This window comes from Orcinus orca, chromosome 1, assembly GCF_937001465.1.
Source record: "Orcinus orca chromosome 1, mOrcOrc1.1, whole genome shotgun sequence".
NCBI lineage: Eukaryota > Metazoa > Chordata > Mammalia > Artiodactyla > Delphinidae > Orcinus > Orcinus orca.
The window spans coordinates 59224982-59251897 of record NC_064559.1 but is presented as its reverse complement, the minus strand read 5'-3'; the positions used below and the strand labels follow the sequence as shown (position 1 = coordinate 59251897).

The window sequence follows — 26916 nt, the reverse complement described above, 5'->3', positions numbered from 1 at the left end:
CATGGCCAGGAGCAGACAATCCTCCACGTGTGCCAATGATGACACAATGGCTTCCTAGAAGTGAATCAGGATCCGATGGAGAGAGGAGGGATGATTCTCCATGCCTACGTTTCCACCACACACCCTCTCTCTTCCACTGGTGACCAAGCACTGGCAGCAGGTAGAAGGATGGACAGCACAGCCGGAGCCCTGGCAGGATGCTAGGGGCTGGGACTGGCCCGGGCAGTGCTGCGGCAGCACCTGTGGTGGTCGTGGTGTCTTTGTTCCTCATCCCAACTCCGCTCCACCAGCTGCTGTGCGGCCTTGTGTCACAACACTACACCAATCTGAGCTTCAGCTTCATATGTTTATGAAACACCATGTTTGACAAGGTGATCATTTCCTGGTCTGCTGCTCTGTTCCACTCTACGGGGAGTGGAGGGAGGCTAGAGGTAGCGGCACAGTCCCGAATGCAAAACTCCATCCACTAAAGGATCCGATTTCAGCCACTCTGCCAAAAGCTACAGTCTTGACAACAGTCGTACTATAATTTAGAACCAGCTCCAAGTGAGGGGGTGGGAACATACCAAGCACAGGGTTAAACCAGTGACCTGAACACTCCTCTTCTCACATTCACAACACCAGAAACCAGCTACAGAGGATTCGAATGGAGCAAATCCCTTAATCTTTCAAATTCTTTTTCCTGATTTGCTAGAGCAGCCAAGGATGGGGTGGGGCTTTCACTTGTGAATAAAAGGTTCTGCTTCATTGTCCCCACGCGGGAGAGCATGGCCAAGCGAGTTGCAACTGTGGCAGCTGGGGTCAGTGGCCTGGCCTCCATCAAGCGCTGTCCGGAAGAAGGACTAGAGCCCACCTGCTTCGAGAGGAGCGACGACCTTGGGGGGCTGTGGAGATTCACCGTAAGTGGGGCTTCGACAGCTTTGTTGTGTGTCCGTTGGAAAAGGGCTGGACTGGCGCAAAAAGAGATTGAATTTCTTCCACAAGGGCTGGCGCCCATAGGCGCCAGAAACATCTGCTGAACAGGGGGACAGAAAGGGCCATTGAAAATGATTTAAAAAAAGAAGCAGGGAATAGCCTGAAATTGGGTGGGAGGTGCATCAGCCACCTTGCAAACTTCATCCAGGGCCAAGAGGAATAAAGATGCCTACGAAGGGTAGAAGAGGATGGAGTGGCTGGGACAAGCCAGGAAAACTCAGGACAAGCAGGGCAGGAGCAGAACCTGGGGGTCAGAAGCAAGAGACTCAAGTGTTGGGGGCAATGGTATAAACACAGCACAGGAATTTCTGCCTCTGCCTGAAAGACTGAGCTGCTTATACATGCTTCTTTTTCCAGCTCTGCTCTATCTGAAGTAAAGCGACACAAGACTCAGTGTAGGATGAGTCCTATACTCAAGGTCTTGTTGTCCAGGCAATTCCAATCCATGTCAAGAACAATCAGAAGTGAAGGATGTGAGGAGTCTGGAGACTTTTTTGTTGCCTGAGCAAAAAAAATAATAATATTCTCAGGACTACAGTATGCATTGGAGAGGAAAAAGGGGTGAGGTAGGAGGAAAGGCAACTATAAAGACCACCCTTGACTGGCCTGGGGTCCAGGGAAACTACAGGGGCCCTGCTGGAGGCCACTGAAACCCTGTGAGCTCCACGGCTCAGCCAGGGAGTCATTGGCATCAGATCTCCCCAAACCTCCTATTTTCCCTTCTTCTCAGGAGAGCAGGAACATATCCCGTGAGCTTTAACTGTGCTAAGGAGAAAGCAGTCAGGAAGAATGAAAAGGAGCAAGGTGTCAGATATCCTGGCCTCAGAGTCCTAAGAGACTGAGAGAAAGCAACACTTAGCATTCCCTTATTATAGAAGGGTAGAACTTGGAACAGGAATAAAGTAATTATTTTCTAATTCAGTGAGCAAAGCTCCAGAGAGGCCAAGGTTCCTAGTTTAGTCCCAGCATAGACCAGCTTGGCTCACATAAAGAAGAACTGCATATCTTGAAATGTGTCCAACCACCAAATGTGACCGTCAATGCACAGAGACCTCCCCAAGGGGCCTAGGGAAAAGAGAACATCAGTTCCCATGATTCAAAAAACATACATTCCGAAAGGGGAGCAGAAACCTGACACAAATGCCATAACTCTAGCCTCTCATGCCCATTGAAAACATTGCTAATCAAACACTACACCCTTCCCCTAATGAGCCTCAGACTCCTTCTTAACACAGTATTCCAGATAAGTACTACTACTCCATTGGGGTTGAGGGTTAGCTTCCAGGATAAAACTGCCAGAGTAGAGTTACTTGGTTAAAGTAATCTCAATCAAAGCAAAAAGTAAGCCCAGAGACCTTGGCATACCAGACAAAAATGCTCCTAATATAAATCACAGATACCCAATTATTAACACACACACACACAAAAACTATTAATGTAAGAATCAAGAGAAATGAGTTCTAGATACAGCTGTGCCCAACTGGCTGTGTGATTGGGCAGGTCAAACACCTATGCACAAAGAGCTGTGACGGACACAAAAATGAGAAACAGTCATCCTGCCTCAGGGAGCTGTCAGTCTGATGGGAAAAGGGCAGGATCTTGTAAGTCAGAAACGATGCTATGGGTATTTAAGTGAGGTCAGGGTTACATTCACGTGAGGAAAGCCAAGAAAGGCTTCATGGAGGAGATGGTGTGTGGTGGACTTTGAAGGATTTCAACAGGCAAATGAGATTGAGTGGGAGATGCCAGGGAGGAAACCATAAAGAAAAAGTACTGGGCATGCTTGGAAAATAAAAAGAGCTTATTGGTGTGTGTGGTACTTGTAAGAGAAATAATGAAAGGGGAGGACAGTGGCTGAATGTTTGGGCAAGGGATTCGTACTCAATTTAGAAAGCAATGGATGATGAGCAGAGTTAAGATGTCTTTCTGTTGTTGTGTTTGTTTTGTTTGCATGATAGGAAGACCCATATATGTTTACAGGTAAAGAGAAAATATCTGGATGATAGGAAATGATTGAATATGTAAGCCCAAATTGCGACAAGATCCTGGCAAAAAAAGGAAGAAGTGGAATTGCAGGCCCAAGTGGAAGGATTTGCCTCGGAAAAGTGGAGAGGCACACTTTTCTCAGAGACAGAAGGGGAAGGAAAAAGAAAAATAGAGGCCCTTGTGAGGCATGTGATAGGACATCAAAAGGATGAGAAAGAGGGTGACCCAGCAGTAGCCTAAGTAAAATGGTACCCAGTTAACAACTTGTTTCAGTCCCCATTACCTCATCTGTAAAGTAAGAACGCAGAGTCAGTCTAAAAAATAGATAAGAGCTAAATTACTAGGTCCTGGGAGGCAGGAAAAACCATCGCCACCTTCATTCAGCAGCCCTCTCTTGACACAGCAGCCTCTTTAAGGCACCTCTGTACTGCCTTGAGATTCCTCTAAAGCCTGATTGAAAATCTCTAAACTAAGTGACCTTAAAGGGGACTCCCAGATCTAAAATGCTATGACTCTCCTGGGTCTTTCTAGAGACATCCCTTCCCCCTTCTACCCCAGCAGATACACACACACAAACACACACACATGCACGCATGCACACACACACCATGAAAGACTGTTAGAGGTGTCTTTGCAGTCAAAGCAAGTGGCTCATTCAAAACCTGCAGAATTACAGAGTCTACTCGGGCAAGGGCTGTGCTTACCAGAAAATGTACAAGGGGGATCCTTAGTGCCTGTTCTGGGTGAAAGGGGCCATAATGCAAAAATAGACAGGCAAACTGCAGAAATCCAATAAAACACATACGGAGAAGGTTTCCATTTACAAACAGAGAGGTTCCCCCAACATTACAGAGATTATAAACTACTGCACTTAATTCGATACTCACATGGGCATATCTCTGGCCTCTTCCAGACCACAGTCTTAAACTGAGAGGAAGCAGACAAAGGTTGCAATGGAAAAGAAAGTCCATCCTTCACTGGGGTGGGGGAGGGGTTGGCATCGTTTAAAAAAAAAGGGATACATTGATAAAGAACCCACCTGTGACCACCAACTCAAGTGGCAGCAGGAGGTTAGTGTGGAACATCTGTTCCACAACCAACTCTCTCAGGCTCTTGAGAGGAAAGGGAGGCTTAGAACAAACAGTAATGATATTGGCTGATTATCTCGATTGTAGAGGAATACTTGAAGAAATAAAATGTCAGGAATTGTTCTGTCACTCATAACTAATATTACTCTTAGAGAATTTTAGTATAGGAAGGAGCCTTGAGAAATAGCCTTAATGCAGAACCACAATGACATCCTCTAGAAGAAATTATACTACGCTGATAGAAACACATTCTGCTTCACCCATCACATCTCTGTAACAATAACCCTCCCCGGAATGACGTGCTTCCTTACGCGCATCGAGGTCTTTTCTTCTGCACATGTAACCTTTCACTTATTCCACATTTATTGGGCACCTACTATGCACCTCATACACCACATTATTTTAGATTCAGTGAGGGCAATGATGAAGTGTAATACTTCACCCCCTTAAATCACTAAGGAATTCTTCTTCAGCTATTTCTTCTTTAGGCACGTTAAGCCTGATTCTTACAGGGGCTGAAATGATTTGTTAATTGGGTACCATTTTACTTCTTCTTAAAAGTCTTATTTCTAAAAGTTCAGTAATCTTAGTAGGTTTCCTTTTATTCATATATTAAACAAACATTTATTGAATTCATATTATCTTGGAGGGGATACACCTGACAGGCCCCTAACCTCTTGGGGGTTCCTCAAATCTCCTCTGAGGTTTCCACAGCTCCCCTGTGCTGTAGATCTGAAAACAGATCTACAGACTCTGGACAGATTGTAGACAGTCTGACTCTCCATAGGGAGAGGAAGTGACAAAGTAAAATGTGTTCCGGCTGTTCAAAGGAGAAGAAAAGAAGGAAGTAATTGTTCTTAAGAACAAGAGCTGAACTTCCCTGTTGGCACAGTGGTTAAGAATCCACCTGCCAATGCAGGGGACATGGGTTCGAGCCCTGGTCCAGGAAGATCCCACATGCCACGGAGCAACAAAGTCCGTGCGCCACAACTACTAAGCCCTGCGTGCTGCAACTACTGAAGCCCACGTGCCTAGAGCCTGGGATCCACAACAAGGGAAGCCACCACAATGAGAAGCCCGTGCACCACGATGAAAAGTAGCCCCCACTCGCCACAACTAGAGAAAGCCTGCACACAGCAACGAAGACCCAACGCAGCCAAAAAACAAAGAACAAGAGCTGTGCATCATCAAAAAATCTAGAAACAATAAATGCTGGAGAGGGTGTGGAGAAAAGGGAACACTCTTGCACTGCTGGTGGGAATGTGAATTGGTTCAGCCACTATGGAGAACAGTATGGAGGTTCCTTAAAAAACTACAAATAGAACTACCATATGACCCAGCAATCCCACTACTGGGCATATACCCTGAGAAAACCAAAATCCAAAAAGAGTCATGTACCAAAATGTTCATTGCAGCTCTATTTACAATAGCCCGGAGATGGAAACAACCTAAGTGCCCATCATCGGATGAATGGATAAAGAAGATGTGGCACATATATACAATGGAATATTACTCAGCCATAAAAAGAAATGAAATTAAGCTATTTGTAATGAGGTGGATAGACCTAGAGTCTGTCATACAGAGTGAAGTAAGTCAGAAAGAAAAAGACAAATACCGTATGCTAACACATATATGTGGAATTTAAGAAAAAAAAATGTCATGAAGAACCTAGGGGTAAGGCAGGAATAAAGACGCAGACCTACTAGAGAACGGACTTGAGGTTATGGGGAGGGGGAAGGGTGAGCTGTGACAGGGCGAGAGAGAGTCATGGACATATACACACTAACAAACATAGTAAGGTAGATAGCTAGTGGGAAGCAGCCGCATGGCACAGGGATATTGGCTCAGTGCTTTGTGACAGCCTGGAGGGGTGGGATAGGGAGGGTGGGAGGGAGGGAGATGCAAGAGGGAAGACATATGGGAACATATGTATATGTATAACTGATTCACTTTGTTATAAAGCAGAAACTAACACACCATTGTAAAGCAATTATACCCCAATAAAGATGTTAAAAAAAAAAAAAAAGAACAAGAACTGTGAATGTCGTGCATTGAGAGAATGTCTCTATGTATCTATATAGAAGTGACTTCTATTATCATTTTATATCTATTTTTTAAATGAGAAAGGAGAAACCTCTGACCTGACAAAGGTTTCTTCCTGTTGCCTATAATCCTCTCTGGAGGACACAAAGTTTGAGAAAGTAAATTTCCACGGTAATTTTAGAAGAAGAATATTACAAATAACAGTTAACATTTTTTGAGAGCTTACCAGGCACTATTCTAAATGCATTAGAACTATCATTTCATTTTATCCTAGGGGTTATGTAGTATTGTTATTCCTATTTATAGAAGAGGGAACTGAGACACAGAGAGGTTAAGAAAATTCCCAAGGTCACCCAGCTAAAAATGTAGAGCTTGAATATGAACCCAGGCTGTCTGACTCCGTGGTCTGTGCTGACAAGAACTATACTCCATGCATTTCCAGAGTCTGTGCCACAGCTCAGGAATAAGGGCAGGCAAATCCTGGACTGTCCATGGAATCCCATGAAGTATTCTAGTGAATATGACGTCTTTCCCATGGTATTGCAGGACCAAGTGGACCAGGAAGCCAGAAACCCCTCCATTCTCGCCTTTATTATTTTTCCCCTCTGTACAATCCATCTCCCTTCCCCTCTCATTCAGTTTTACCTTCAAGACAAAAATCCTTCCCCTAAGTGCCCCCATCAATTCTCAGGAAAAATGTGCTTCCACATGCAGAGTGCCACACAGAGGGTAACTGGCACACACACAGAGACAATGCCAAGAGTGCCTGCAGCCAGGGGTCCCAGCAGGGCCTGAGAATCACTGGGGCAGTTTGTTCACTGAGGCAAACACTGGAGGGGAGGGCTTAGGACCTGCAAACCCCATTCAGAAGTGGCACGGACTCGTACTCTCTGTATATATCTGAAACACTCCAGACCTTGTATTTTACCAGGAGAAACAATCAGTGGGAGGAAAGAGAGACAGCAAAGTGGTGTTGGATTCCATCCTAAAGGCCAGGTTTCCATACTAAGCTACAGTTTCTCCTCAGCTGGCATCTGTGATACATTACTTCACATTAGGCTTCAGTGTTTCCTGGAAGGTTTTCTTCTTCCTGCCTTTACAATTATTTTCCAAAATTCTGCGCAGCAGAGTTGTTGTTTTTTTTCTTTTCTATTTTTGTTTGTGGGTTCATTTGTTTTAAGGTCCCCATGGTTCCCTGACTTGTCCAATTCCAATGAGTCTCTACTACTCTTTGATTTTTAAACATGCCATTATAAAATGTTTTAAATTTTTTTGAACTATTTTTATGGAAATCTTTACAAAATTATATTATGCACATCTCTACCCCCCTTTTAACAGTATGTATTCCAAATTTAGCCTTTTATTGTTGTTAACGAGAAACTGGCGATTTTAACAAAGTATTATTTACAATGTGATGCTCTCAGATGCCAGAGAAAAGTGAGGGAGCTTTGGTCATATACAAACTGACCCCAGAATGTTTATAACTGATGTTTTTCTCCTTTTACTATAGTTTCTTCCCCTTCTGTTTGCTCTCAACTTCTCAATATTACAGCTCTTTAGAGCTATTCCCATTCTCTTTTTCCTATAACCCAGAGGAAACTTGATCGCTTTTAACTACACCAAACCAGCACTAAATTTAGTTCTAATACCTGGCTTCAAGTTTAAGGATGTTCTAAATCTGTGTTGTCCAATAAGGTAGCCACCAGCCACATGTAACTGTGGAATGCAGTTGATACGACTAAGGAACTGAATTTTTTATTTAATTTAGTTTTAATTCATTTTAATTTTAAAACCAATACTCAGTTCAGTTATTGGAGAATTTTTAAGTGTATTTGTTAACAATTTGGGTATGTAAATCCACTTTTTCAAGTGAAAATTTAGCATTTGGATTCAGATGTGTAAAATATATACTAGATTCAGAAGATTTAATATGAGAAAAAAGTTTTAATACTTCATTAATAATTTTTATATTGATTACACATTGAAATTATAAAATTTTGGATATATTGAGTAAAATAAAATATACCATTAAAATTAATTCCATCTGTTCCTTTTTACCTTTTTTAATGTGGCTATTGGAAATTTTTAAAGAGCATGTGTGGCCTGCATCACATTCCTATTGGGCAAGACAGCTCTAAAGTCTTGTTATTCAAAGCGTGGTCCGTGACCCAGCAGCATCTGCATGGGAGCTTGTGAGAAATACAGCATCTCAGGCTCACCCAGACCTACTAAGTCAGCATCTACATGTTAATAAGATTCCCCGAGCAATTCTTAACAAGATTTAGAAGCACAAATCTAGAGAGCTGTGCTTCTCAAACTGTGGAGAAGAATCAGGTTTATTTTAATTTCCAAGAAATTATAGACAATCATATTTGTAAAATATAATAAAATGAACTATTAGAAAGGTGAAAATGAAACAGAAAAATTTCAAAACATAAATTAAAACTTCTTTGAAAGTGTGCACAAGGCAACTACTATAGAGAATCACTATTACACTTGTAACTTTTTGCTAAACAAAACCATATGTGTGAAATATCAGTTCTCCATATTAAACACCTGTAGGCACACTTTCACTACACATTGTACATATTAATACTTAAGGTTTATAATGTGATAATTAAGCTTGCTTCTTGTTTGTCATTTTATCTAATCTGGGCTGGATGGATGAGAGCACTCCTCCCAAGAGATAACATATATCTAAATTGTTTCTAAATTTTGCTTAACAACACACATAGTAGAGAAATGAGGCTCACAGAATATGAGAATGAACTGGAAGAAAAGATTTTAAAGAAACCTCAGCAAGCTCAGGATATTCATTTTTTTAACTGCTATCCAAAATGAAGCAAGTAGTGCTGTATTTTTAAAATTTAACTTCAGTCCTTTATCAATAGTCAGTTCTGATCATTTATTCTGTAAAATTATAAGCGAATATCAATTATCTTTCAATGAAATAAAATAATTATAGCTTTTATGCACTTTTGGAAAACAGTTTTCAAACTAACCTTAAAATGTTACACATTGGGGACTTCCCTGGTGGCGCAGTGGTTAAGAATCCGCCTGCCAATGCAGGGGACATGGGTTCGAGCCCTGGCCCGGGACGATCCCACATGCCACGGAGCAACTAAGCCCGTGCATCACAACTGCTGACCCTGTGCTCTAGAGCCCACGAGCCACAACTACTGAGCCCGTGTGCCACAACTACTGAAGCCCACGCACCTAGAGCCCATGCTCTGCAACAAGAGAAACCACCACAATGAGAAGCCCGCTCACCACAAATAGAGAAAGGCCACACACAGCAACGAAGACCCACACAGCCAAAAATAAATAAATAAAATTTTTTTAATTAATTTAAAAAAAATGTCGTACACTGTAATGTAGTCTTACCCGCATTACTAGTACTCAGTTCAAATCCCACACAACTCATCACGTGACTTAGACAAAACCAAGACTGATCTACGTCCTGTTCATCACGAAGGAGTCCACGTGCCTGGATACTGAGCAATGTCAAATTATAGCTATAAAAGTTTCTAGATGCTTACTCTCACCTTCTGTATTTATATTGTCATAGACTGGTAGTAAAAAGATCATATTGGTCTGGCTCTGCTGACTACATCTTTGCTTCTTTTTTTTTTTAATTTTTTTTTTTAATTTGGTAGTGTCGGGTCTTAGTTGAGACATGCGAACTCTTAGTTGTAGTTGTGGCATGCATGTGGGATCTAGTTCCCTGACCAGGGATCAAACAGGGGCCCCCTGCATGGGGAGCTCAGAGTCTTAACCACTGTGCCACCAGGGAAGTCCCTACATCTTTGAGTAGCACTGCTTTAGATCTTCCTACAGAATGAAAGATCAGGATTTAAATAGTCATCTTTCTCAGAAGCCATTTAGATTCCAGTTTTCTAGATTTATTCTGGATAAATGGGACTGTCAGATGTGGAGTCACAACTAAGCAAGATAAGGTGAACTCATCAGTTGATGAGATCGGTATCAATTCAAACTACAAAGGTATGTTTATAATTTTATTTTCTGTTATCACTACATATTTCATGCAGATCTAGACTCAAACCTTTTGAGGGAACAAAGTAAGTCCTCTCCATATGTGAGGTTTAAGTTCACGTTTCTACTTGTTCACACAAATAAAATAATTTTTGTTTCACAGGAAAAAAGAACTATACATATACAAGATGGTAAACAATATTAAAATACTAAGGACTTTCCCACTGAAATTAGAACAATTCTTTATGATACATCTAAAAGATAGAGGCAATGTACATACCTAAATGAATAATTAAAACTGCCCACTATTCAACCTTGTAGTAGTTGCCTGAGATGTTGCTATTTGCTAGTTACCCAAGTCAAAACTGGAGTGGGAAATTGTTTAGTGTTTTGCCATGCTCACAGTTGTCCAATCTGGAAACATTTGACCTGCTTCCTCTCCCAAACCTTAAATCCAAACAATTTCACAATCCTATGCATTCTACCTTTCTGCTACCTAACAAATCCCATCTCTCTCAGTTTCAACTGCCACTGCCTTTGCTCAGGCCCTCATTGGCAATCGCATGGATTTGTGTTTCAGGTTCTTAACTAGCCTCATTTCCTTCCTTTCCAGATCCCTCTAAGTTATCTCTTGTAGAACCAGAATTATCTTTTCAAAATTTAATATGAATCACTTCCATGAATTTCTATGAAATTCAAATTCCTTAACTTCAGATACAAAATCCTTCATAATCTGAACCCCCTTTCTCCATAATCCTTTCAACAATACCTCATGAAACCAAAGCAATCGTTCATCATCTAGATACTACTTCCTGGCTCTGGTGTATTTCCATATTCTCCTGTATTTTGCAGTGATGCTGTGTGAATCTGGACAGGTGAGTTTATCCCAGGTTTGTTAGCATGTAATAAATGAAACTGTAATTCTGATTATGATATTCATAGTGGGGTCCAATATTCATCATCTTTCAAGTAAGGATAGCAAATTCCATTAGAAAGTAGCAGGTAGCATACGTAAATTGTATGGTTCAATGTCTAAAAATTAACATCCATTTCATGTGTGTGCATGCACATGCACACATGCATACACACTCATGTGCATGCACTGTTTGTACAGGAACATGTTGAAGAAGGCAGAGCCAGCCTCTACAAGTCTGTGGTTTCCAACAGCTGCAAGGAGATGTCTTGTTACCCAGACTTTCCATTCCCAGAAGATTATCCAAACTACGTGCCAAATTCTGTATTCCTGGAATATCTCAAAATGTATGCAAACCAGTTCAACCTTCTGAAATGCATTCAATTCAAGGTAAGAAAGGCACAAAACATCAGTTAGTAGTCAGGAAGTGTTTCCTACCTATTTTCTATTATCTCTCTCTACCCTAGGTTCTGTAGATCAGATAATGAACTGGCAAGATTGCTGACACCAGGCTGGGTTCCTTTTCCCCTTTTACTTACAATCACCCTAAGTAAATCTGGAGATACTTTGTCTAAGGATTCGTATGTATAAACTTTTAGTTTGCAATGCTTACAACCAAGTATCCAAATGGACCTTAAAATTGTCAAACCAGATTTTCAGTTTGGGCCAAATGCCTACACACAGGGACATTGAGAACTTCCTGTCAGCTCCTGGGTACTCTCTTTTTACTATCCCTTTATATGAATGGATGGGTGCACTGGCCTATACACAAGAGAATGTCACTATTTGAAGGAAATCTTTTCTAGGTATCTTAGGGAATAGAAAAATCTTTGATATTTTCTCATTGGCCATACCCACCTCCCTTCCCATTTCAGAGGACAGAGACAGGAGGTAGGTAGAAGGACAAAGGCAAATAAATATATCCTCTTTCTCCTCTTTCTTTCTTCCTTTTTTCCTTCCTCTGCAAGAAACACATGAAAATCCATGTGTTTCCCTTCTATTACCCTCCCTATCAGAGATGGGGATAGTAAGGAATTCTTGGAGAATTACACAGAGAAAGTAACATGAATGGAAAGATTGACCAAAACAAGTACCATATAAGATTCACATTCACAACCTTAAAAGTACTCCTGATCAAAATGAAGTCACTATCTCGAAGAGATATCTGCACCTCCATGTTTATTACAGCATTATTTACAATGGCCAAGCCATGGAAACAACTGATGGATAAATGGATAAAGAAAATGTGATAGATGATGGATAGATAGATAGATAGGACAATGGAATATTATTCAGCCATGGTAAATAAAGAAGAAAATCCTGTCTCTTGCAAACACATGGATGAACCTTGAGGGCATTATGCTAAGTGGAATAAGTCAGACAGAGAAAGACAAATTCTGTATGATCTCACTTATATGTAGAATCAAAAAAAAACAAACAAACAAACTCATAGAAACAGAGAACAGATTGATGGCTGCCCGAAGTAGATGGGGGATGGGGAAGGGAAATGGGTGAAAGTAGTCAAAAGTAATAGACTTCCAGTTATAAGATAAATGAATTCTGGGGATGTAATATACACTATAGTAACTATAGTTAACAGTACTGTATTGTATATTTGAAAGTTGCTAAGAGAGTAGATCTTAAACGTTCTTATCACAAAAAATAAAATGATAACTATGTGGGGTGATGAATGTTAACTAAACTTATTGTGGTAATCATTTTACAATATACACATATGTCAAATCATTAGGTTGTACACTTTAAACTTATATGGTGTTATATGTCAGTTATATCTCAATAAAACTGGAGAAAAATAAAAGTACTCCAGTTGTCCAAAGAATATTTCACCCCACTTCCTTATTTTCCAAGGGACAGAATAAAAATAAAACACTACCATAGTCAATGGATATAGTCCACAAAAAATATATTTAATGCATCAGAATTTCTGAATCTGAAGCATTTCCTTTACTACCTGTTTCCCAAGCCTGTTTTAAAATAACTTTAAAAAACTAGATGTTCACCAAAGTCTTAAGAAAGTACACACAAGCAGCTGTCTGTAAGAGGTTTTGTTCTTCCTTCCTCTCTATACATTCCAAATTTTCAATGATGAACACATTATTTTCAAGATAAAAATAAAGTTATTTTGAAAGTTTTTTTTAATTAACTGAAAGTTTATATTTTAAAAAAACAATTGCTAATACAAATGTAGAACCCAAGAAGCACTTCAAATATTATAAACCAGACAGTGAACCGTTAGGAGGGACTTGAGAAGTCTGTCTACTTTGAAAACTGAAGAGGAAAGCAAGGCAGCAAAGTCTCTTGGTCACTGGCTCATTTATGCTTTTAAACTTGACTTGTAAATTTCTTTTATATATTTTCTGAATCAGAATCTAGTACCCATGGATATACATGTACTCCATGAGAACAAAAATAGACCACAGTTGACCCTGGAGCAACACGGGGGTTTAGAGGCTCCAACTCTGTACAGCGGAAAATTCCCATTTCCTCCATTTCCCAGGTGCCTCTGTATCCACAGTTCCACATCCACAGATTCAACCAATTACAAATCCTGTTGTATTGTAATATTTACTATTTTTAAAAATCCAAATATAAGTGGACCTCCGCAGTTCAAACCCATATTGTTCAAGAATCAACTATATTTGAAATTTAGACAACTCCCAACAAATTCAGCCAGAAAGTTAGCACTTTTCAGTAGTTCTCTAGATCTGGGAAAACTTCAACATCATAGTCTATAAGACCTTTCATAAACTAAGGTACTTGGGACCAAATTTATATTTTCAATTATATATTCAATATTATCCGTGTTTCTATTAAAGGAGCTGTTGTAAAGGAACTGTTGTGTATGAGAACTATACATAACAGAAAAATAATTTTTAAAACATAGAAAGACCTAAGTCATAATCTTGGTTCTATCACTCACTGTGAGAATTTGAGGAAATCACTTAAAAATTCTGGACCACACCACCTCTCTTAAATACCCCTCTACAACTCGAAGCTTAGAATACTTCCATCTGGGAAATTATGATCAATCTGATAGTCCAATTTGATTTCTAGGGTTATGCTTATTAATTATGTTTCATCTGTTCTCTAGAACACTTGAAATGTCAATTGGCACGTCAGCCAGCAGGCCCTTACTGGAACCTTGAAAACTATTAACCACGTCTATGATTCTTTTTTCAGACTAAAGTCTTCAGTGTAACAAAACGCCCAGATTTTTCTGTTACCAGCCAATGGGAGGTAGTCACTCTGCATGAAGAGAAGCAAGAGTCAGCCATCTTTGACGCTGTCATGGTCTGCACTAGTTTTCTTACTAACCCATATTTGCCACTGGACTCCTTTCCAGGTACAGGCTTTTCTGCAACTGACCTTAGTTTGTCTCATGGGAGCCATCCTTACACTGGATTGGTCTGGAAATAAATTCCTATTGATTCCTCCATTAAACAGTTAAGTTGTGAGGTAAGAGGGTTTTTTCCCTAACCAGCACTATCTGGCCAGTTTTTGGCTTTCATCTGTTTCAAACAACTTATGAGTACCAAAGAGCAGAATGAATAACTACTAAGCAGTTTTATGCTTCACTAAAGTTCAATGTCCCTCCCCAAGTGACTGGCAGCACTCAGAAAGTCTTCTAAGACTTGGGAGGCCTAGACAAGTTGTGAGCCTCAGCAGTGGTGCATTGACAAAGATGAGTGTAGAGGCCGCAGAGATCAATCAGTGAATAAAGGAAAAAGTAACTTGATTTTTGTTTGTTTCTATGAGTCATAGCAATTACCTAGATCAGAGGTTTATGGCACTGGATTAATAGTCAGTAGGGGCATGAGCCTTAAAGGCAAGTTAAGACATCTTTATGTCTCAGTTTCTTTATCTGGCTTTTGTAACATGATTCATGGTAATCTGTGTCAAATTTCAATTGGATTACAACTCAGAGGGAATAGAAAATTCAATGGTTTGGTTTATTTCATCTGCCGTAAAGGATTCAAAAAGTTAAAACTTTAGGAAATTTTTCTCTGAATCATCTAAATATGACTTGTAGTGACCCCAAGGCTTGGTTCACAGTTAACCCACGTACCTCTGATGATCCTTTGTCTGCCCCCAGAGGTTACTCAAGTCAGGTCAAGTTAAGATAAAGCATGTCCTGAAAACTGCCATAGACTATAATCATTGAATTGGAATGCAGTTCAGTCTTCTTCCTGGTGCAGAAAACTCTTCACCGTCCCTGAGAAAGACTCAACAGCCTCTGCTTGAACACATTCAACAATGAACTCTTACCACCCGACCCTTTTCTTGCCTACAGAGAAAAATCCCTGAGCAGGCAAGGTACTCCAGACTTCCAGGAAGGAGTACCTGGTACAGGATCACTCCAAGAATCCAGAAAATTTCATGACATAGAGAGTACACTGCATTCATTCGGCACCTACAATATATTGCACAAGATGCTACGAATACAGAGGTGGATAAGACAACACATAGCCTGCATGAAAAGAGTTTTATAGGAGTCCAGTGAAGGAATCACATCTACATATGACCTGGAGTGACAGCAATACTCATTTTACAACAAACTCATGTACCTCCAATGATCCTGGATCTGTCCCCCAGATATTACTCAAGTCAGGTCAGATTAGGATAAAACATACCTTGAAAGCAATGGAGTCAATGTACTCAGTTTAAACAGGATGAGCTTGGGACCCTGGAGGTATACATTCTAGGCTATACAATTAACAAGCTATATAATCTTGGGCTTTCCACTTAACCTTTCTAAGCCTCGGTTTTCTTTCCTAGAAACTGAGGGGTTTGGACCACCTTACCCAATAGCATACATCACAAATCAAGCAAAAAGAACTCTACAGTACTTGCCGTCCTTCTCGATATCCACCTTACCAGCCACTACCAATTGCTCACTTAAAATCCGTGGCTAAATTATTGTTAAGGAGCCTTTGAGCACTAAAATTTCATGACTTTAGACTTGAAATGGAGTCCTCCAAATCTCACCATCTCCCTCTCTGCCCCACAGCAGACTTGCTTGGTCTGTACATACTCCCTAGGGTAGTTGTTAACCATTACAAAAATTAAATTCATTGAAGTTATTCAAAAGTACCTGTCATGAGTTCTGGAGGCAATTCCATAAAAGGTGTTCCAAAATGTCTTAGTAAAAATAATAGGTATTACAGCTGGAATAAATATATAACTTCCCAAGGTAACTAATTTTATTAATTCAGACACCATATACATTCAGCTGTGTTTACTAACACAACCACTTCACCTAATAAAAGTTCTTGCTCTGTTCTCCTGTAATATAAGTGGGGAAAGTATTAGCCTGGTAGAAGACTCAGCTACAGAGTCTCATTTTTGTCCATTTGTGGTCCAAAACAGCCTGATCCAGTGAGAATCTAAGATAATCTAACATTCGGGGATAATTCTATTATTCTCATTAAACTTGTCCGGCTCTCCCTTCCGGGCAGTTCTTGGATCCAGATTGGGTCCCTGTGCTGAGTTAATATTTAAACTTGGTTGCGTCATTGTTAAATTCTAAATGATCTAGATTGTGGTTGGGTTATAACTGAGATTCATGTTAGATTTCTAATGATTTAAGAGGAAGTAAAGAGCTACTGGGCCTTGGTAAGGCTATGTGCACAGCATCCATACTCATCCCCTGAGAATCTAGATGTCTTATCACGTTTTCTTAAAAAAAAAAAAAAAAAAAAAAAGTTTCTTTGTTCAAGACGTATTACTTTTGATTGTGTTACACAACCTTGAATATTTTCCAAAACTCGCCAAACATCTGATGTTTCAAAGAGATTTGGCGTCAACTGTTTGAGATATCTAGCTGGAACAGCAGCTCTAATCCCAGTGTAACTAACAGAATCCCTTTTTCTCTGAGCCAACTCTGGCTGACTCAGCAAACCCAGCCTCAGTTACTGTCAGTCACCAAGATGAACCCACAGGGATCTTTTCAAATAGGGACCATATTTTTATTTATTTCCCATGTCATCTAGCACAGTGACAGGTATCCAAGAAAGCTTGCTGAATAGAGTGGAAGCACTGACTCATAGTTCCCTTTAACTCCTCTGCTCTTGCTCCTTGCTTGTGAAAAGTTCTATATAGATCAAATATTAGTAAACAGAATATTTCTGTCCCATTGATTTCTGTCAAACTTTGAAAGGTAATGACTTCTTACACTTTAGCTTAATAAGTCTTTATGCCATGATTTTTTTTTTTAATTAGAGAAAGGTTTATTGCAGGGCAAAGCAAGGATAATGGGTGGCTTATGCTCCAAAACCTTGAACTCCACAATGGTTTGGGGGGAAAATTTTTTATAGTGCCATGATATTTTAACTTAGTAATCATCTAGTAAGTAAAACTAGAGGCCTATCTAGTGAGATGGAGTAAGTACTTCCATTAAATAAATAATCACCCATTAATTTCTGTACCTTGTATAATTATGTATTCATGTTTCAGATTTTCTTAAAATTGAGTATGCTATGAGAACCACCTAAATCATCTGTCAAAAGGATGTTATTAACTGAATAACATGTATGTTTCATTCACTAGTCTTACAAATTTTCTATTTGACTTCTTTTTTTTTCTATAGGTATAAATACTGTTAAAGGCCAGTATTTTCATAGCTGAGAGTATAAACATCCAGATATATTTAGAGACAAGAGAGTTCTTGTGATTGGAATGGGGAATTCTGGCACAGACATTGCTATGGAGGCCAGCCACGTGGCAAAGAAGGTATCATTCTTGATGTTACCTAATGAGGAGCTTTATCTTAAGACACATGCCTCAGGCAAACAGTATTTGACACCATGATAACTGATGAAAGGAAAAAAAATTCCTAAAACACACACACATACACTAAACAGATTTTTTTTTAGGTATTTTTTTCTTGAATGTTCATAAATGTTATTGTGAATTCCAGGTGTCATTTTTCTTCCAAATACAACTTCTCTGACTTCCTATTTTTGTCATTTTCCAAGTCAAAAAGAGCTACAGGGGACATCTGTTTCTTACTCAGTCCCATAGGTCAGAAAATTCTGGCAATTTTTCTTGCTAAGATCTCCCATTTGATCCTTCCTTTCCTTATTGATTGCCACCACCCTCATCAGGTCCATACCACCTCCCACTGAGTCTATTGCATTGTCCTCCTAATAATAATTATGGAAATAGTCAATATTTATTGGGCTTGCTTACTCTGTGCCAAAAATGGCACTAAATGCTTCACTGCATTACCTCAACCAATTATCAAAACAAGCCACAAAATAGGTACTAGTATCCTTGACTACAGATGAAGAAACTGAGACTGAGAGAAGTTAAATAACCCGCCTAAACGCATACCACCAGCAGGTGGTAGAGCCAGTCCTCAAATCCTAGTCTCTTCCATTCAAAGCCCCAGCTCCTAATTCTACCCTGAGTCCCTGCACTCCTACCCCAGTGCATCCCCACACACACGACAATCCATCCAGACCCCCAAGCACCAACAAGCAAATCCTCTGAAAAGACTGCTCTCATTACGACACTCATGTTAAAAAAAACTAACTCCCCCTTACCTAAAAAAATAAAAATTACAATTTGCAGATGTATCAGCCCTGCATTATAGGGGTCTCCATAACCTGGTCCAAATCTTCCATTTTAACTTTATCCCACACTATTTTCCCACATGATCATCAACTGCACGCTGACAGGTCTACTCTGTGCCCTTTCCAGTTCCCAAGTCTCTAATTTCCTCTTTGTTCACACCATACCCCTCCCTTCTGCAGTGCCCTTTTCTCTTTTATTACAATTTAATTTACATTCCCAGATACCTCAACCCAAGACAAAATGATCTCTCGCTAGTATGAATTTATGTAATAATTGTAATTTACACTCCTCGGTTGGCACTTTTAATTCTTAGTATTGCTAATTACCCTTTATGGTATGTATTTTCTTTCCAACTATGCTATAAACTCATTGAGAGCCATTCAGCCAACAAATCAATATTAGTTGTTGAATTCCACTATACCGAATGTTATGCCAGGCATGGGGGATACACTGGAAAACAGAACAATCAAACAAGATTCCCTCTATCACAGAGCATATACTCATGGGGAAAACAGATGTCAAATAAATAAATATAAATCATTAGATCAATAATTGCAAGAGTAGAAATAGCTCTGAAGAAAAAGAATTGGGAGTGTGTTCCCTTCTGGAATTTTCAAAAAGGAACTCGATTGATTGATTGACTAATTGATTGACTTGGAAAGACAGCAATTTGGTGGAGTTATCCTAAAGGAAGGGAAAGGAGGTTCTGAAGCAAAAATTAACACAGGCCTATCCATGATGACCACCACATGTGGGTAACATATTACTATTTCTATTTCTCTAACCACTGGAAATTTCTTCAATCTGAAAACATGCTTCGGCACACATCATTTTTATATCGACAAAGAAACTCCCCTTGCTTCAGGATATAATTCATATCTACCGAAATGCCATATCCGATTCTGCATCATGACAAAGAGAGGCAGGTGCAAATATGTCTAATGTCAGAATCACTGATGTGCTCATAGTTCTTGCCACCATACTGCTCCATCATGTTATAAGGTCAAACAGATGTATAATAAAAACACTAACACTGGGGCTTCCCTGGTGGCGCAGTGGTTGAGAATCCGCCTGCCGATGCAGGGGACACGGGTTCGTGCCCCGGTCCAGGAAGATCCCACATGCCGCGGAGTGGCTAGGCCTGTGAGCCATGGCCGCTGAGCCTGCGCGTCCGGAGCCTGTGCTCTGCAATGGGAGAGGCCACAACAGTGATAGGGCCGCGTACCACAAAAAAAAAAAAAAAAAAAAAACCACTAACACTGTAGCTGTGGTCACCCCACAGCTGTGGATGCCCCAGTTTGTTGCGAGAAAACCCACGTATTAAATCAGTTGTTTTGTATCTGCAGAGCAACAGATTTTTGACAATTTTTTTTTTATTTTTAAACAGTTATACAGACAACTCCTTATTGTATAGGTACCAGAACAACTGTTAGCTTAGTGAACTCAGTCAGCAGGTAAACTCAAGTAGCCAGATAATCTGTCAAAAGAACAAAAACAAACAAACCCACCGAAACTAGTTGTATTACTGAATTTTACCGTAAGTTCTAACAATGGTTTGTGTCAAAACCCTTTGCAGACAACTTTCAATTGCAACCATGCCCTGTTCTCGTTTACAATTATTAGCATACAAAGTTATCACCTGTTCACTGTCTTCTCACACGAGATTCTAGGCTCACTACAGCCAGCCTCAATACATAATTCACCATGGTGTCTAGCACTGAGCCTGACAGATAAAAAGTGCTCAATAATATGTTCTAAGGCATTTGAATACTCTAGATATTCAAACCATTATCTCAAAAGAATAACTTTAAAGTGGGGGTTAGAGGAGCAAAAAATGTCTTGTCAGGGATGTATTTTGAGGGTGGCCGACTTTTTGGTGCCTTTCAATTCACAAAACTTCTCGAATCTCTGACAGAGCCAGCCCTGTTCACTGTGTCAAACTGGGTGACCTGTTTGATTGCTTCCAGGTGTTCCTCAGCACCAGGGACCAGTCAGCCAGCCCTCCCTCCTCCTTCCCTTCTTTTCATTCTGGGACTCTCTCCTCCATTAGGCAGGAGGTGCCAGTCTTGGGAGAAGTTACCTCTGTGGGATCATGAATGACCAAGAAGGATGATGGGATATGCTTACCATTTACTAGAGTTACTGAACACCCCTGGGCCTGGGTGATCAGCCAGGTCTTTGACTCAGGCTACCCATGGGACATGGTGCTCGTGGTGCGATTTCAGACCATGTTCAGAAATTCTCTCCCAACTCCAGTTGTGAATTGGTTGATAGCAAGAAGGATGAACAGCTGGTTCAATCGTGAAAATTATGGCTTAATACCAGAAGACAGGTAAATATGGAGTGTCTGCTGAGAGCTATTAGGGAGAAAGGGGCCTCGATCTTTCCAGTGGTGTATCCAAACCAGGCAATACTGTGACAACATGACTGAAGGTGAAGGAAAATTTCATACAAATTACTTAATCACTGCTTGGTTTGACCTTATACATGATGGAGCAGTATGGTGGCAAGAACTATGAGCACATCAGTGATTCTGACATTAGACATATTTGCACCTGCCTCTCTTTGTCATGATGCAGAATCGGATATGGCATTTCGGTAGATATGAATTATATCCTGAAGCAAGGGGAGTTTCTTTGTCGATATAAAAATGATGTGTGCCGAAGCATGTTTTCAGATTGAAGAAATTTCCAGTGGTTAGAGAAATAGAAATAGTAATATGTTACCCACATGTGGTGGTCATCATGGATAGGCCTGTGTTAATTATGTAATACATAATTGTCAACAGCCCTTTAAAGTAAGTAGTATAATCTCCTTTCATGGTGGGTGTGCTAAGGCTCAGGGAAGTTCAGTCACTTGCCGGAGCTCATCTAGTACTAAGTGGGCTCTGTGACCTTGGCAAGTTACATAAACCTCAGCTGCAGCAATCAAAAGGGAACAATCTGTCTATGACTCTTCTGACAAAAGCAACACACTTGCCTGTGTCACTGTGTTGGAAATATTGAATCCTTCCCCCCATGTCTAAGGGCAGTGCCTTCTCCTTGTCAAGATGACCTTGGTTTCAGTCTTGTCCTTTCAGTTACAACCCATGACTTATCCCATTAACAAGAACCAACGGTTTTACTTTCTCATTCATTGAGTCTGTACAATGACATTCCATTACCAGGGTGGCACCACAGCCTGGAGATCCTGTCTGATCTTCCTCCAGATTCCACTCTGCACCAGCAGGGATCAGGTGGTACCCAAGCCACAAGTGATATGCAGGCAGCCCCCTTCCTACTACATGTACTTCATTCCTCTGGTTCTCTTCATCCTTCTCTCGTATACCTTGCTCTCTCCCTGCATTTTTTCCTTCCTTTTTTATTCCTACCCTCTTCTATTTCTTAACTCCAGGCCTCTTAGGGGTTTAACTCTTTTCACCAGAGCTTTTTCTACCATAAGTTTTAGAATGACAGCCTGAATGGCAGCTATAAAGAATTTTATTTAATCCCATAAACCCTAGAATATATAAAAGGAGCCTGAGGAATTGTAATCTCTTCTCTCTCAGATTTAGCTAATGCTTTATCATTTCCAAAGTTCTTAAATATATACTATTTCATATGTTCTTCGTCCTACCCAATGAACTAAGGATGGCAAATGTTAGTGTCCCTATCTTACAGTTGCATAAAAGAAAGCCTACAGGGACCCAATGACTTTCCCAAGCTCTAAGTATAAACATTTGGACACAAGGCCACCCTTACTACCTCCTGCTCCAAAGCTCCTTCATTTTATCATATTGTCTCTTTCTGTGCATTCACCATAGGCCAAAAATGGCTCGGCTTACTTAAAATCATCTTGCTAAGTGTTTGTTTTGTGATTCCAAAGGCATAGGCAGAAAAAGATAATTCTGCCCTTATTCCTTTTAAACACATGCATGTTTCCCTTGTATAGTTGCTTCCTAGGAGGAGAGAGTTTCCGGCAGTTCTCAGCAGATATAGAAGTCCCCAGTCTCCCTTGTGGTCCTTCAGCATTCAGCTCTCTCTAAAGTGACAGCGATAGCTGAATGCTGAAATTCAACAAGAGAAGCAGGAGCTAGAGAAAGCTCTGGTCGCTTTCTCCTCAGGCTTCTAAACTCTAGTAAATGGTAAGCATATCCCATCTTCCTTCTTGGTCATTCATGATCCCACAGACCCACAGAGGTAACTTCTCCCAAGACTGGCACCTCCTGCCTAATGGAGGGGTGAGTCCCAGAATGAGAAGAAGGGAAGGAGGAGAGAGGGCTGGCTGACTGGTCCCTGGCAGGTCTCTTCCCCATCCGTGTTTATGTCTAGGACACAACTAAGAGAGCCTGTGCTAAGTAATGAGCTCCCAGGCCGTATCATCACTGGGAAAGTGCTCATCAAGACAAGCATAAAGGAGGTGAAGGAAAACTCTGTTGTATTTAACAACACCCCAAAGGAAGAGCCCATTGATATCATTGTCTTTGCCACTGGATACACCTTTGCTTTCCCCTTCCTCCATGAGACTGTGGTGAAAGTTGAAGATGGCCAAGCATCACTGTACAAGTACATCTTCCCTGCACATCTGCAAAAGCCAACCCTGGCTGTTATTGGCCTCATCAAACCCTTGGGTTCCATGATAACCACAGGGGAAATGCAAACTCGATGGGCTGTTCAGGTCCTGAAAGGCAAGTGCATGAGCAATAGCAGGACGTATATGTTCAGTTTGCCATATCATTTTGGACACTGGAAATTTCGAGGCCTTCCCCAGGTTCTATCTAAAACAACTAAAAGTCATCTATCTATTGTTCACCAAATTACACTATCACAGTGAATTTGTGTCATGACCAGCAAAAAAGATAAATCATGGATCAAAAAGTATCAGCTGTGTCTACCTGTTATTTTTGCCTGAATCAACTGGTTCAATTAAAACTTAAAAGTTCAATCAATTCAATGACAAAATCCAGTCAAGCCAGTTGTGAGGGTCTGTCACATCAAATTAGTAGTGAGATGTTCTGACACTTATCTCTTCAGCTGATGGCTTTATCACCACAGCCATCCACTTAGGCTGCTAGTATTTCTGCCAGAAGAACAGATGACTAGCTGAGTACTAAAAGTAAAATATGATCCGTGGTAAAGTATGTTTACCTGCTAAGTAACCACTGAAACCTAAAGTTAAATTGCACTTTTTACTTGTTTTGCTTTACAGGTGTTAATAAATTACCACCATCAAGCATCATGATAGAGGAAGTTAATGCAAGAAAAAAAACAAGCCCAGTGGGTAAGTTAAGTACTATGCATTCTTTTTGAACCATAACTAAAACTGGTAAAGCAATAGCAAAGAAAGGTGAGAGTTACATTGGAGAAAAGAGAAGCACCTGAGATATAGAGAAGGAAAAAAAAAAAAAAAAACTAGGCCTGTTTAAGGAGAGAGAAGAGAAAGGGAAATTGAGGTTTTAATGTCCCAGACTATCACTTTAGACCACGGTCATCTAGCACCACATGGAGTTTAGATTCTAAACCAAAATATAATTAATCCTCATCTACCAGATACTATTCTATACCTTTATCCATAATCAGCAGGCAACCTGTTGTGTTTATCCGCTCTGACACCAGAAAGTTCTGCTCATTCATTCATTTCAAAAAATCTGTGTTCAGCTCTATTGTTTTTATTTAGATGACTACTCTAGTGCAGGAGTCAAAATAGGGCTATAGGCCAAATCTACCGACCATCTATTTTTCTCGTTTACAATTTTAAATCATTGGAAAGAAGATTTTTTGATATGTGGAAATTATATGAAATTCAAATCACGGTGACATAAGTAAAGTATTATTAGAACACAGCCACACTCATTAATTTACAAACTGTCTAACGTTGCTTTCGCATTACAACAGCAGAGTTGAATAATTGAGGTAGAGACCCTAATATGGCCCTCAAAGCCTTAAGTAGTTACCATCTAAAACCTTTTGCATAATAAGCTTGTTGACACCTTCTCTAGAGGAGAGGTCTCCACTTGTGCTCTGCTCTTTGGCTACCACCAAGGGCCAGGGATAATGGAAGGGAGATGGCCAGCGAAGAGGGAGACTTGCCCCTTCCCGACTCCTAATCCTAAAACATCTCTGGTTTTATCTGTTTTACCGTTTATCTGTTTCAGACTTTGATATAAATTTTCACTTAAAAAAAAAAGGGTGGGCTTCCCTGGTGGCGCAGTGGCTGAGAGTCCGCCTGCCGATGCGGGGGACACGGGTTCGTGCCCCGGTCCGGGAGGATCCCACATGCCGCGGGGCGGCTGTGCCCGTGAGCCATGGCCGCTGAGCCTGCGCGTCCGGAGCCTGTGCTCCGCAACGGGAGAGGCCACAGCAGTGAGAGGCCCGCGTACCACAAAAAAAAAAAAAAAAAGGGTCTCTGCGGCAGAATAAAAAAGTTTTAAAATCACTGCATTTAAGAAACATCATTTTTCTCATTCATATGTATTTCCAAATTTCAGTGTTGTTCTACCCTTGTCAAAGTGCTAAATACCAAAAGCACTTTAGGGGTCTCTTCTTCATCCTCAACCTGGGATACGACCTGATATCCATTATGGAATTCCAGTATAACATAAATCATTAATTAGAACTATGTGATGTAAAAGCTTCTGTCACATAGGTCAGTCAATGATATTAGGGATTAATACCAGCATTACAGGGAATTCCACCCTATGATTTTTGTGGGTTTTCACATTATACAAATCAAGCAATAATTGAGTTCTAGAAAGATTTAGGAATAGTAAAATCATATAAAATCTTTTTTTCTAGAAATTGCTAATCATTTGACAACAGAACTAAAGTAATATGAGATCCATTATCAGCATTTGGAGCACCATATGTACAGAGTATATTTTCAAGGAATCCACCTTGTATTTAAATAATACTGTAAGACCATTAGACAGCTATGGGCATGGAGGGAAGAATATAGAAGCCAGTCCAAATTTTGTACCATCATTGTTTACTTCTGGCACTTTTACTTGCTCTAAGGTTATCATTATTTAATCTTTTTGTCTTCCCCTTTATCCCAATCTTCCTTTTATAAAGGTTTGGCTTGTGTTACTGCAAAGCTTTACAATCCCATTATATCCCATGCATAGATGAACTCCTGACCTATATCGATGCAAAGCCCAACCTGTTCTCTCTGCTCCTGACAGATCCACACCTGGCTTTGACCATCTTCTTCGGCCCATGCACACCATACCAGTTCCGTTTGACCGGCCCAGGGAAATGGGAAGGAGCCAGAAATGCTATCATGACCCTGTGGGACCAAACATTCAAGGTCACAAAAACTAGAGATGTACAAGAATCCCCTTCTCCCTTTGCAAGCTTACTTAAACTCTTCAGCTTTCTAGCTTTGCTTGTGGCCATTTTCCTGATTTTCCTATAAATAAAAGATTACCTAAATGGATTGTCAAATGCACAGCGTAGATGGACAGTGCTTTGGTTCCCCCATTGCAACAGCATTGCCTTCACGGCTATAAACCATATCTGAGTAGTGAAGGCCACCCCCTGCCTTTCCCTGGCTGGCTGGAGGGCCACCACTGGTATTCCTGAGTGTCTCCCAACTCCACCTGCTTCTAATGCTAGAGGAAGATAACCAAGGTTTCTGTGCATTTGAAGGCTGCTGGAAGGTTCAAGTTTCATTTTAGAAGACAGAGTTGTCCCAGACAGCACTCTGAGCATTTAGACCTCTTTTCTATTTTCACAGATCTCAACTAAAACTCCCTATTTCACAAAAGATTTGGTTGTACTAAAATGGTGCTCTTATGATATCAGCTGATTAAAAATAAAAAGAAAGAAACAGCCTAGAATTATTTCAAGTGGTCTTTTATTCTCTTTTTAAGAATTGGGGGAAAGAGAGAAGGGGATAAGGAGCCTATTAATAAGGGCCATAAAAGGATGGGAGGGTTCGATGACTTCGTTGGAGTGTTTGTAAAGGAATGTACTTGCCTGGGAGTACTCATTCCACTAGAATGCACTCTGCAACAAAACAGGGCCTCCAGCTGGCGTAATAACAACCACAGTCAGATCTACTCCACAGAAAACACCCATCTCCACCTGCTCTTGGAGCCGGCCTCCAGCACCCAAAGGAAAAACACCTCCTGCTCACATACACCTTTACAACTTTGCTTAAAGAGGCAAACAGCTGCCTCTTCTAAGAGTCAATGAAATCCTACTGGAATTCATTACAGAAAAGACACAGCTAAGAAGTCTTTAATAGAGAGATAATAAGAAAGAAAAGACAGAAAATGAAGAGAAAAAGCAAACATCATGTCAGAAGCAGTTTTTGACCAAACTACACCAACCCTGGATTCTC

The 26916-nt window shown here is 40.4% G+C and overlaps 1 protein-coding gene across 1 annotated transcript; it reads left to right on the top strand.

Annotated features, from left to right (window-relative positions):
* Positions 1 to 764: 764 nt before the first annotated feature.
* FMO1 (flavin containing dimethylaniline monoxygenase 1) lies at positions 765 to 25986 on the top strand. Its single transcript, XM_004269752.4, is given in 8 exon segments — positions 765 to 899; positions 11200 to 11388; positions 14200 to 14362; positions 17606 to 17762; positions 20732 to 20926; positions 22905 to 23260; positions 23782 to 23857; positions 25644 to 25986. Coding segments are annotated over 8 exon segments (1611 nt in total). The 5' UTR covers positions 765 to 767.
* The last annotated feature ends 930 nt before the right edge of the window (positions 25987 to 26916 follow it).